At 43.3% G+C, this 13,333-nt stretch overlaps 1 protein-coding gene across 1 annotated transcript; it reads left to right on the forward strand.

Moving 5' to 3' along the window:
- The first annotated feature begins 3,359 nt into the window (after window positions 1-3,359).
- On the forward strand, window positions 3,360-7,304 carry LOC109879794 (5-hydroxytryptamine receptor 7-like). Its single transcript, XM_031805348.1, has 2 exons — window positions 3,360-3,893; window positions 5,501-7,304. Exon 2 carries the CDS (start codon window positions 5,556-5,558, stop codon window positions 6,303-6,305), a length of 750 nt encoding a protein of 249 aa, XP_031661208.1. The 5' UTR covers window positions 3,360-3,893; window positions 5,501-5,555; the 3' UTR covers window positions 6,306-7,304.
- Window positions 7,305-13,333: the final 6,029 nt, after the last annotated feature.

The following is a 13,333-nucleotide window of genomic DNA, read 5'->3' on the forward strand; positions in this document are numbered from 1 at the left end:
TAATGAAGAAATCCCCATCAAAATCTTTGTTTAAGCTAGAGATATAAAGTTTTTTACCTGGGCTGCTTCTCTGCGGTGGAAAGTGGCTGAGCTACAGCCGTGTTTTTCAGAACAGGAGAGACATCCCAAAAAAATCGGTCTTCTCATGAGAACGTCTGAACGGTTTGGCCTGCAAAACAACACTGAACAAAATCTACAGCATTGTATCGTGTGACAAAACTGCACATTTTAGAGTGGCCTTTTATTGTCCCCAGCACAAGGTGCACCTGTGTAAGCTTCTTGATATGCCACACCTGTCAGGTGGATGGATTATATTGATAAAGGATCAAATGCTCACTAACAGGGATGTAAACAAACGTCTGCACAACATTTGTGATAAATAGTATTTTTGAGCGTCTGGAAAATTTCGGTGATCTTTTATTTCAGCTCATGGAACATGGGACCAGCATTTTACATGTTGCGTTTTCATATTTTTGTTCAGTGTGTAATTAAAAGAAAATGTTACATTTTTAATTGTAAAACTATAATATTCTACAGAACAAAATAGTTTTCCAATTGCTCACATGAGAATAACATTACAATTATGTACAGTACCACTGTTATGTGGGGATATTTTCTCCCTTCAAAACTCGCCATGTGTCAACAGCTCCTTTGTTCAGTCTACTGTTCAAGCTGGTGAAACTTCCCATATCAAGGTCCTATGTAACACCAGCAGCAATGTGAAAAGGTCCAATGTAACACTGTTAACGGCAGATATAGTGTCACTTGTCATCTTCTTCTGCTCTGCTCTGCAGCCCCAGCCAACACGGCAGGCGTGATTTACAGTGTATTAACATTGAAGATGATTTTGGTTCACTTGAGAAGGCCTAATCGTTAGTGTCTCCAAGAAGATTTTAAGGCTAAAGACTACAGTTGGTCAGTTAATCCTATAAGGCCACATGGTGGCGCTATTGTAATATACTGTACAAATAGTATTTTGCTCATTGGTCCATAGTCTCATTGCCAATATCTGATGATAAACTCCTTGATTCATAGTTATGTTCTTCTCAAAGAACACATTTGAAAAATGACTCAAAATAAAGCCTCTACATATTACCCTGATCTTCGGTATTGTGCGAAATTGGCCGATTTGAAGTGATCTGATCAGATTTGGGCAAGTCAGATAGGCTTAAATGTTAGAATTTGGGTTTACAAAACTGAAAAAATAAGATTCTGACCCTCTGGATAGGGATTTGGTAATCTGACCTTTCAATCAGGCTTGAATGGCATTTTTTTTCAATTTTTCAAAACTCAAAAGGTTCCAATTAGGATAGTTTTGATGCCCAAAAATCAGGATTCTATTGGTGATTCTATTGGTGCTCAAAAACCGCAATATCGAACTGATGCTGGATAGATTTTTTTAAATATTTTTTTTACAGATTCCAGATAATTCTGAACCAGATTTGAAAGGTTTTGAAAAGAACGGGCCCTGGTACCTTTAGTCTTATGAATAATACAGGACAGGTCAGATAACACCCTTTAATACAGGGACAGGTCAGATAAACACCCTTTAATACAGGGACAGGTCAGATAAACCCACTTTAATACAGGGACAGGTCAGATAAACCCACTTTAAACAGGGACAGGTCAGATAAACCTACTTTAATACAGGGACAGGTCAGATAAACACCCTTTAATACAGGGACAGGTCAGATAAACACCCTTTAATACAGGGACAGGTCAGATAAACACCCTTTAATACAGGGACAGGTCAGATAAACACCCTTTAATACAGGGACAGGTCAGATAAACACCCTTTAATACAGGGACAGGTCAGATAAACACCCTTTAATACAGGGACAGGTCAGATAAACCCACTTTAATACAGGACAGGTCAGATAAACACCCTTTAATACAGGGACAGGTCAGATAAACCCACTTTAATACAGGGACAGGTCAGATAAACCTACTTTAATACAGGGACAGGTCAGATAAACACCCTTTAATACAGGGACAGGTCAGATAAACACCCTTTAATACAGGGACAGGTCAGATAAACACCCTTTAATACAGGGACATGTCAGATAAACACCCTTTAATACAGGACAGGTCAGATAAACACCCTTTAATACAGGACAGGTCAGATAAACACCCTTTAATACAGGGACAGGTCAGATAAACACCCTTTAATACAGGGACAGGTCAGATAAACACCCTTTAATACAGGGACAGGTCAGATAAACACCCTTTAATACAGGGACAGGTCAGATCAATCAGATTACTGTACTTCATTTACTGGTACAATTGCACAGATAATGTATTTTTGCTGTTCCAGTAACCAAGCTGACACACACACACACACACACACACACACACACACACACACACACACACACACACACACACACACACACACACGGGTCAAGTGCACAACAGCAGTAGGTAGCATACAGGATATTGAAGCTGGTAACCTCGAGGCTACTGCCACCGCCATTACATATACCTAACTATTTACCTGTTGTAATAATGAATTCAGGAGAGGGGGGGCAGCCCTGACTGGGACTCAAACCTGGGTCGAGCAACTGTCGAGCCAACATCTTAACCGCTACACCAAGAGGTCCAAACCTCTTGACAAGGTCGCTAGGTGTTGAGTTAGTCGCTACGTTTACCGCATCCTTTCAGGTGAGCTGAGCCTTTCAGGTGAGCTGAGCATTTCAGGTGAGCTGTCCCCACCCTCTCTACAACAGGTTCCTCACATGTACACACCATGGCCATCAAAGGCTCCATCCCACTTCTGACACTAGTGTAGCAATTATATGCAGGTCTCAAACCCTGTTCTGCTAGCCCCTAGGCACACCGGCTAGCTACTGCTCCAATAAGGGTTACAACAATGTACTGTACCAGTAAAAAGTTTGGACACACTTACTCATTCCAGGATTTGTCTTTATTTATTTTGTACTGTTTTCTACATTGTAGAATAATAGTGAAGACATCAAAACCTTGAAATAACACATATGGAGTCATGTAGTAACCAACAACAACAAGACAAGTGTTCAAATCCAATCCAAATATATTTTATAGTAGCCACCCTTTGCCTTGATGACAGCTCTGCACACTCTATGCTAGCTACTGTTCCAAAAACTGTTACGACAATATATATATATATATGCATGTCTTAATTTATTTATTTTTAAATGGTGCTGTTGTGGCCATATTGTAGCATTACAATTAGTAGGCCTACTCTACTACACCTGATTTAGTTGCCAATGAAGGTATGTTGATACGCCCCCCCTATTGGCTATTCAGAGAATGTCATGCTTGTTTAATGTCTTGAATAAATCAGCGAGACATTTAGAACGACTCCAACGTTCTAGGTGTTCCTGACGTCACCTGTCAATCAGTTAGCGTATAATTGCACTGACACGGCCGCAGGAGCTGTTATTTCTCCGTGGTGACCAGAGATGAGAGAAACATTTTAAGGTCGTTTTTGATACATGCTTGCGTGATGAATAATGTTCTTAGAATAGAGTAATTTGCGTGTTTCCTACTACTATGAATGTGCGCTCTGCGCGGAGGATGCAGATTAGTCATTTACATCACACATGCACATCTGTGCGTAGGCCTATAGGCTATGTCATTTTACGGGGTTGCAAGTTCATGGATAAAAACCAACCAGCATGTTCGTGGATGCAGATGGAACTTTCAACAACAGCAACATGAAATCTTATGTGATGGAGAAAGCGAAAGAGCCCGGTGCAACAAATATGATTTCGGAGGCGCTCGTTGCACACTTGCTGAAGATTGCGCAAGAGGCGGCGGAGGCAGTATCCGCCACTTCGCAGTCTTCAACTCTGCTGATGGAGAATGGGACTCGGTGTGAGGAGCAAATTCTGAACTACGACAAGGTGGAGAAGGTATTTATTGGAGGGATTCTCACCATGCTCACGCTGTTTACTATCTGCGGGAATTTGCTGGTGGTGATTTCGGTGTGCTTCGTGAAAAAGTTGCGGCAGCCGTCCAACTATCTGATAGTGTCTCTGGCGGTTGCCGACCTTTCAATCGCGCTGGCAGTTATGCCGTTTGTCAGTATAACGGACCTTATTGGGGGGCAATGGGTTTTTGGCCAAGTCTTCTGCAATGTTTTTATTGCCATGGACGTGATGTGTTGCACTGCATCCATAATGACGTTGTGCGTAATTAGCATAGACAGGTAAGTGTCATTCCAATGCCTATTACCTGCATAGAAGGAAACGTATTGTTTGTGTAGTGTGACAAGGTGAAAGCCGTTATAATATGACGGTTAATTATGCATTTAATTGTTAAATTGAGTCTTACATTTTTGTTTCGTGTTTTTTGCACACATACTTGATGAAATCGTGTTTTATAAGCCCATGTGGGCACCAATTGGTGTTTATTTATATAGCCTCAGGAGTAAATGTCAGTTGGTTTCATAGCCGATCATTAAGAGTATCTCTACCACTCCTGCTGTCTCTAGAGAGTTAAAAACAGCAGGTCTGGGACGTCTGGTGAACAGGTCAGGATTCCATAGCCGCAGGCAGAACAGTTGAAACTGGAGCAGCAGCACGGCCAGGTGGACTGAGGACAGCAAGGAGTCATCATGCCAGGTAGTCCTGAGGCATGGTCCTAGGGCTCAGATCCTCAGAGAGAAAGAAGGAGAGAATTAGAGAGAGCATACTTAAATTCACACAGGACACCGGATAGGACAGGATAAGTACTCCAGATATAACAAACTGACCCTAGCCCCCGACACATAAACTACTGCAGCATAAATACTGGAGGCTGAGACAGGAGGGGTCAGGAGACACTGTGGCCCCATCCGATGATACCCCCGGACAGGGCCAAACAGGCAAGATATAACCCCACCCACTTTGCCAAAGCACAGCCCCTCACACCACTAGAGGGATATCTTCAACCACCAACTTACCATCCTGAGACAAGGCCGAGTATAGCCCACAAAGATCTCCGCCACGGCACAACCCAAGGGGGGGGGGCACCAACCCAGACAGGAAGATCACGTGTAGGCTACTAAATAAAATAAATAATTTAAAAAAACAAATGAACACTGATATTTTCATAGTGAATTAAGTGGGTAGCACTCTTGCCTCCAAAACCATATGTTTACCCCGTGCAGTTCGATCCCCACATGAGCCTTATACACATTTTTGCTGTATGTTTTGCGGGTCCCGCTACTGTATGTTCTCCTACCCTGTCATAAACATAAGAAAACCATGTAAGGAGTCCGGGAATTCCAATCTCCTTTTAAAACAAATGATAGCGTAGCCCTAGTAACAGGCTACATTATAATAAGATTGTTATACGATCTTATTATAATTGCTGTAGTTATTTTGGTGTGAATTTACTCCCCAATGTTTGTCTTCCTTTGGAAGTTCCTTGCTGTTCATCCAATGTATTTACAGTAATTATGTATCTGTATGTATAAACAGTTCATTTGTTGTTTACAGCTAATTAATTATATGCTTATTTTGTTGTCCGTTTTGAGGTACCTGGGCATAACCAAGCCTCTGACGTACCCTGTGAGACAGAATGGCTGTTGCATGGCCAAGATGGTGGTGTCCGTGTGGCTTCTGTCCGCATCCATCACCTTGCCCCCCCTCTTCGGCTGGGCCCAGAACGTAAACGACAACAAGGTGTGTCTGATCAGCCAGGACTTTGGTTACACCATCTACTCCACCTCAGTGGCGTTTTACATCCCTGTATCCGTCATGCTCATTATGTACTACCGCATCTACCGCGCCGCAAAGCTCAGCGCCGCCAAGCACACCATCACGGGCTTCCCGCGGGTCGGGGAGGAGGCGGCGCGGGGGGGAGAGGAGGCCATGGAGGAACAGGAGGAGGAAGAGGACAGCGTGGACTGTGTGTCGGCCGCTCTGAGGCTCCACAGGGAGGTGGAGGAGTGCACGCGATTCTCCCGGCTCATGAGGAGCAACCGGAGGAACATGTCCATCTTCAAGCGGGAGCAGAAGGCAGCAGCCACCCTGGGGATCGTGGTAGGAGCCTTCAGTGTCTGCTGGATGCCTTTCTTCTTACTGTCCACGGCCAGACCCTTCATCTGCCGGGCGGACTGCCCTAGCTGTGTGCCCTTGTGGGTGGAGAGGACCCTGTTGTGGCTGGGCTATGCCAACTCCCTCCTCAACCCTTTCATTTATGCCTTCTTCAACAGGGACCTGAGGACCACCTACAGCAACCTGCTGCGCTGTCGTTATCGCAACATCAACCGCAAGCTGTCCGCCGTCGGGATGCAACAGGCCCTCAAACGGGTGGATAAGACAGACTCTGTTATCTAAATGGTGTTATTGTTGTGGTGTGGTGGGAGCTGTCACACTGAGCACTAGAGTCGACCACATTCTCTCAATGACAATAGGTCAATGTTATCTGCCTGCCTGGTCCTCTACTTAAGATCGTGCATGTCCAGACACAGTCTAGACCTTATTGGTCAGGTCTGATTTATGAAACAACTAAGAATCTATCCTTCCATCTGAATGTGAGTCCATTGGCTTTGTGTCTGTGACATTACGGTGCTTTTACCCTGGGCATTTCTCAGTTGTGCTGTGGTTGTGTAGCGTGGTTCTTTCTGCGTTGTATACTTTTAATTAGGACGCTGCCACAACTGGAGGTCTGCTAGTCTAAATCTTTTTATTTGCCCTGCAGACGAAGAGACAACACACATGATGTTAACCCTTGGCACAGTTACAGCTCTCAGGCACCTTGCTAGCCGAAGGTCAGGCAAAATGAAATAACAGGTTCTGTGTGCACACATTCAATGCACAACAGCACACCATACAATACAAGCAAAATGATACAGAACATCATTCAGACAACATAAAGACAACACACATTATGTTAACCCTTGGCTCAGTCCTAGCTCTCAGGCACCTGCGCAAGCACACGGACACTCACTCAAACACTGTCCCAAGTACTCACAAGTTACAATAGATACCCTAGTTAGCGAGCTTTGTGAACCTTGTTAACATAAATCTTTATATTATCCACATTGTAACAAACTTATGGTAGCATAACAGTATATTGTATGACATTATGACGGTTTTATATTAAACAATTTCGGAGCCAAGGACAACATACCTTGCAAGCCGAAGGTCAGGCAAAAGAGAACAATAAGGGGGTATGGAAATACAGATAACCTGCGATGGACCAAACCAAAATATACAATCACATGTATGTACAATATTGATGTGGAAAAGTGTTTGTACACCAAAGAAAAACATTAGCTATGCAGCTGTAATTAAATATTTAAAAAACACACTGAATTATTATTAATATTATCAAATTATTAACATCCCCTCTTGACCTGGCCTATTTGAATTGGTCCTTGTGTGCAACTTGGTGCATCATCTAGGGGAACAACATCACACTGCTACATTTGCACAAACACGATGCCTCAGAACAAGCCATGATGGTTAGCTGTTTCTTGAAGGGGCAATCTACAGCTGATCCATCCATTTTGTTGTTGTTGACTATATTAACAAAAGTATGTGGACACCCCTTCAAATGAGTGGATTTGGCTATTTCAGCCACACCCGTTTCTGACAGGTGTATAAAATCTAGCCCAAGCCAAGCAATGTCCATAGACGAACATTGTCATTAAAATGGCCTTACTGAAAAGCTCAGTGGCTTTCAATGTGGCACCGTCATAAGATGCCACCTTTCCAACAAGCCAGTTCGTCCTGCAAGAGCTGCCCGTCAACTGTAAGGGCTGTTATTGTGAAGTGGAAATGTCTAGGAGCAACAACGGCTCAGCTGCTAAGTGGTAGGACACACAAGCTCACAGAACGGGACCGCCGAGTGCTGAAGTGCTGTTGCAACGCTCACTACAGAGTTCCAAACTGCCTCTGGAAGCAACGTAATCAGCACAAGAACTGTTCGTCGGGAGCTTCATGAAATGGGTTTCCAAGGCCGAGCAGCCGCACACAAGCCTAAGATCACCATGCGCAATGACAAGCGTCGGCTGGAGTGGTATAAAGCTCGCCGCCATTGGACTCTGGAGCAGTGGAAACACGTTCTCTGGAGTGATGAATCACGCTTCACCATCTGGCAGTCTGATGGACAAATCTGGGTTTGGCGGATGCCAGGAAAATGCTACCTTCCCCAATACATAGTGCCAACTGTAAAGTTTGGTGGAGGAGGAATAATGATCTGGGGCTGTTTTTCATGGTTTGGGCTAAGCCCCTTAGTTCCAGTGAAGGGAAATCCTAACACTACAGGATACAATGACATTCTAGACAATTCTGTGCTTCCAACTTTGTATATACCCATTTGATTCTTGAAGAATATAACTTATAAATGCCTAATGAGCTTAGTTCAACTGTAGTACCCCATCAGAACCAAAATATAGTCTTGTTTTACTCCAATGTTTGTAAACAAAGTAAATGTAAACAAAAACAAGTCTGAACGTGTTCTGTACGTCACGGGCAACAGTGTTGTGACTTTGTCAAAAAAAATCAACCATGGTGTGTTGACGATGTTCCATGGTTATGTGTAATGCAGACTCTTAAATGCAAATGTTTCCTTGTGACATGTTGGACGTGCCCAAATGGACAATACAACCTACACGTGGAATTTGACTTCCTGTGAGTATGCCCTTTCAATTGCATAAAATATTATTTTCTTCTTCTTCTTCTTTCCCAATGTCTGTTGAACGTATGTTTGTTGACTGACGTCACATACATATATAACTGTGATTGACAAATCATTATTTTTTTTTTATTTTTTTTTTTTATGAGAGTGACATCATTAAGGATTTAACAGAATTGCATGATTTTGATTGTGATGTCATAAAGACTCAAAGTGTAAATAGAATCTGAGGGTATTCTGTGAACCTTTCTTGTTTTTTATAAAAATGGCAATAACATTGTTTAATTTAGATGGCATTATGAATAGTTTTTCCATATGTTTACAGTTACGTCACAATTTGTTTTTTAATTTTCCTTACTATATTGTCAGTATTCTCTCAGAATAAATTGCTCAGTGTGGCAAAACCTTTGTTGTGTGATGGCTCGTAATTGTTTAGTGAAACAAAGTGAAAATGTGGAGTATTGGCTCAGTCATACGTTCTATCACACGTGAAGCAATGCCCAGTGAAGGACATGAACACCTAGAGGTGTGAGGCAATCCTACGCACCGAACAACACTGAATCACACGTCGCAAAGTCCTCTTCATGTCTTATTGTGAGTCAAAACCAAGACAGCTGAAGGAGAGGGAGAAAAAAAGGGATTAGGGTGACGATCTATTTCCTGTCTAAATCCAACATGTACCCAAAGTCACCCACTTAGCAACATTTATGATGGCCATGTCTCTAAAGGAAACAGCGTAGAATTATCCAAACGTGAAAAAAAAATATTGGATTTGTTTTAGTGTAGAGAGCTATGGGCCATTATATCCTGTATCTTTAAGCTACAATGAAAATATAATGAGGAGGCAAGTGCATTTATGTTGCAGTGGGTATGATTCATCTCTACGTTCATATTTCTGGACTTGACCAAACTCAAAGAATTCAGTATTCAGTCAACGTGGTAGTGCACTTAGCCGATAAAATGGAGGCTTTTGTTAAAGCAATTCCCTGAAAAGGCCTTATGTGAAAGCAATAGACCTACTCTAATAGCCCTTCTCTAAGTACAGATCATAGACATGGGGCCTGAAAGAAAATGGTGCCTATTCATTTATTGTCTTATTAAATGTAGGCCTATTCATTTGTCGTCTTATTAAATTTAGGCCTTATTATTTATTCTTGACAGGCCATCATTGTAAATAAGATGTTTATTTTTCCGTAATTAATCTGCCTGGTAAAATAAAACTTAAAGGAAAACAAATCCAAATGTTTTGGTGTTTTTGAGTTCTGTCACATGACCCTTTTACATGATCGAGTTCTGTCACATGACCCTTTTACATGATCGAGTTCTGTCACATGACCCTTTTACATGATCGAGTTCTGTCACATGACCCTTTTACATGATCGAGTTCTGTCACATGACCCTTTTACATGATCGAGTTCTGTCACATGACCCTTTTACATGATCGAGTTATCAAACTAGCAGATATGATGCTGTTGTTTTACATTTCCACCTTTTCCAGTAGATAATTTATTTAGATTTTTGTTGGGGGGGGGGGGATTTACATATGAAAGGGCTTTCCAGATTATTTTTGAATAATCTTTTTTTTTTTGCTGTTTCTTCTCAAAGACTTTGCAAATGAATTCGTTAAGAGATATTTGAGAGATATTACTGAACTGATGCATCGGTTCTCATCCGTATCTGCTCTGAAAAGTAAATGACACAGATTGAGTTGACATTTGCCGCAGCGCATTCTCCTCTAACACGGGAACATTGCTTTTACATTTCAATCACGTTGTAACGCTGAACTTCTGCAATAAAGATTGAATAGAACCCTAAGGTTAAAACAGGCATAATGTTTATTCATCTGTTCATTCTTAGATGTAAAGTTCCCTGTTTTGGGGACCTGCGTGGTCATTTTTACTTTTTTACTTATAAAATCGATCTGTGGACACCATAAATCAAAATGCGTGATTATGTCTATTTTGCCTGTGTGAAGCAGGATGTGAAATGTGACACCACTTGAAGCTGGGAAGTCCCTCATACCATTTAATTTGCTCTTCCGACTGTCCATGTCACGATCGTCGTAAGAAGCGGACCAAAGCGCAGCGTGGTGTGAATGCATCATTTAATAGATGACGGAAAAACACGAAGTAAACTGTACAAAAACAATAAAAGACCGTGACGCTATCATAAGAACTGTGCTGACACAAGCAACTAACATAGACAATCACCCACAAACAAACAGTGAAACCCAGGCTACCTAAGTATGATAATCAATCAGAGACAACTAATGACACCTGCCTCTGATTGAGAACCATACTAGGCCGAAACATAGAAATACCAAAATCATAGAAAAACAAACATAGACTGCCCACCCCAACTCACGCCCTGACCATACTAAATAATGACAACACAAAGGAAATAAAGGTCAGAACGTGACAGTCCATCAACTCCTGTCTCAACCCTACCCCCTCATATGCCTGGAATCCTGACATCGCAGCGCAGCAGGAGAGATCGGTTTACTCTTCCTGGGGTTTATTATGGTTCCCCATTAGTTCCTGCCAAGGCAGCAGCTACTCTTCCTGGGGTTTATTATGGTTCCCCATTAGTTCCAGCCAAGGCAGCAGCTACTCTACCTGGGGTTTATTATGGTTCCCCATTAGTTCCTGCCAAGGCAGCAGCTACTCTACCTGGGGTTTATTATGGTTCCCCATTAGTTCCTGCCAAGGCAGCAGCTACTCTACCTGGGGTTTATTATGGTTCCCCATTAGTTCCTGCCAAGGCAGCAGCTACTCTACCTGGGGTTTATTATGGTTCCCCATTAGTTCCTGCCAAGGCAGCAGCTACTCTTCCTGGGGTTTATTATGGTTCCACATTAGTCCCTGCCAAGGCAGCAGCTACTCTTCCTGGGGTTTATTATGGTTCCCCATTAGTTCCTGCCAAGGCAGCAGCTACTCTACCTGGGGTTTATTATGGTTCCCCATTAGTTCCTGCCAAGGCAGCAGCTACTCTTCCTGGGGTTTATTATGGTTCCCCATTAGTTCCTCCCAAGGCAGCAGCTACTCTTCCTGGGGTTTATTATGGTTCCCCATTAGTTCCTGCCAAGGCAGCAGCTACTCTACCTGGGGTTTATTATGGTTCCCCATTAGTTCCTGCCAAGGCAGCAGCTACTCTTCCTGGGGTTTATTATGGGTCCACATTAGTTCCTCCCAAGGCAGCAGCTACTCTTCCTGGGGTTTATTATGGTTCCCCATTAGTTCCTGCCAAGGCAGCAGCTACTCTTCCTGGGGTTTATTATGGGTCCACATTAGTTCCTCCCAAGGCAGCAGCTACTCTTCCTGGGGTTTATTATGGGTCCACATTAGTTCCTCCCAAGGCAGCAGCTACTCTTCCTGGGGTTTATTATGGTTCCCCATTAGTTCCTGTCAAGGCAGCAGCTACTCTTCCTGGGGTTTATTATGGGTCCACATTAGTTCCTCCCAAGGCAGCAGCTACTCTTCCTGGGGTTTATTATGGTTCCCCATTACTTCCTGCCAAGGCAGCAGCTACTCTTCCTGGGGTTTATTATGGGTCCACATTAGTTCCTCCAAAGGCAGCAGCTACTCTTCCTGGGGTTTATTATGGGTCCACATTAGTTCCTCCCAAGGCAGCAGCTACTCTTCCTGGGGTTTATTATGGTTCCCCATTAGTTCCTGCCAAGGCAGCAGCTACTCTTCCTGGGGTTTATTATGGGTCCACATTAGTTCCTCCCAAGGCAGCAGCTACTCTTCCTGGGGTTTATTATGGATCATCATTAGTTCCTGCCAAGGCAGCAGCTACTCTTCCTGGGGTTTATTATGGATCCCCATTAGTTCCTGCCAAGGCAGCAGCTACTCTTCCTGGGGTTTATTTTGGGTCCACATTAGTTCCTCCCAAGGCAGCAGCTACTCTTCCTGGGGTTTATTATGGATCATCATTAGTTCCTGCCAAGGAAGCAGCTACTCTTCCTGGGGTTTATTATGGATCCCCATTAGTTACTGACAAGGCAGCAGCTACTCTTCCTGGGGTTTATTATGGGTCCACATTAGTTCCTCCCAAGGCAGCAGCTACTCTACCTGGGGTTTATTATGGTTCCCCATTAGTTCCTCCCAAGGCAGCAGCTACTCTTCCTGGGGTTTATTATGGTTCCCCATTAGTTCCTGCCAAGGCAGCAGCTACTCTTCCTGGGGTTTATTATGGGTCCACATTAGTTCCTCCCAAGGCAACAGCTACTCTTCCTGGGGTTTATTATGGATCATCATTAGTTCCTGCCAAGGCAGCAGCTACTCTTCCTGGGGTTTATTATGGATCCCCATTAGTTCCTCCCAAGGCAGCAGCTACTCTACCTGTGGTTTATTATGGATCCCCATTAGTTCCTGCCAAGGCAGCAGCTACTCTTCCTGGGGTTTATTATGGATCATCATTAGTTCCTGCCAAGGCAGCAGCTACTCTTCCTGGGGTTTATTATGGATCCCCATTAGTTCCTCCCAAGGCAGCAGCTACTCTACCTGTGGTTTATTATGGATCCCCATTAGTTCCTGCCAAGGCAGCAGCTACTCTTCCTGGGGTTTATTATGGGTCCACATTAGTTCCTCCCAAGGCAGCAGCTACTCTTCCTGGGGTTTATTATGGATCATCATTAGTTCCTGCCAAGGCAGCAGCTACTCTTCCTGGGGTTTATTATGGATCATCATTAGTTCCTGCCAAGGAAGCAGCTACTCTTCCT

This window comes from Oncorhynchus kisutch, linkage group LG25 (genome assembly GCF_002021735.2).
Source record: "Oncorhynchus kisutch isolate 150728-3 linkage group LG25, Okis_V2, whole genome shotgun sequence".
NCBI classification, from domain to species: Eukaryota; Metazoa; Chordata; class Actinopteri; order Salmoniformes; family Salmonidae; genus Oncorhynchus; species Oncorhynchus kisutch.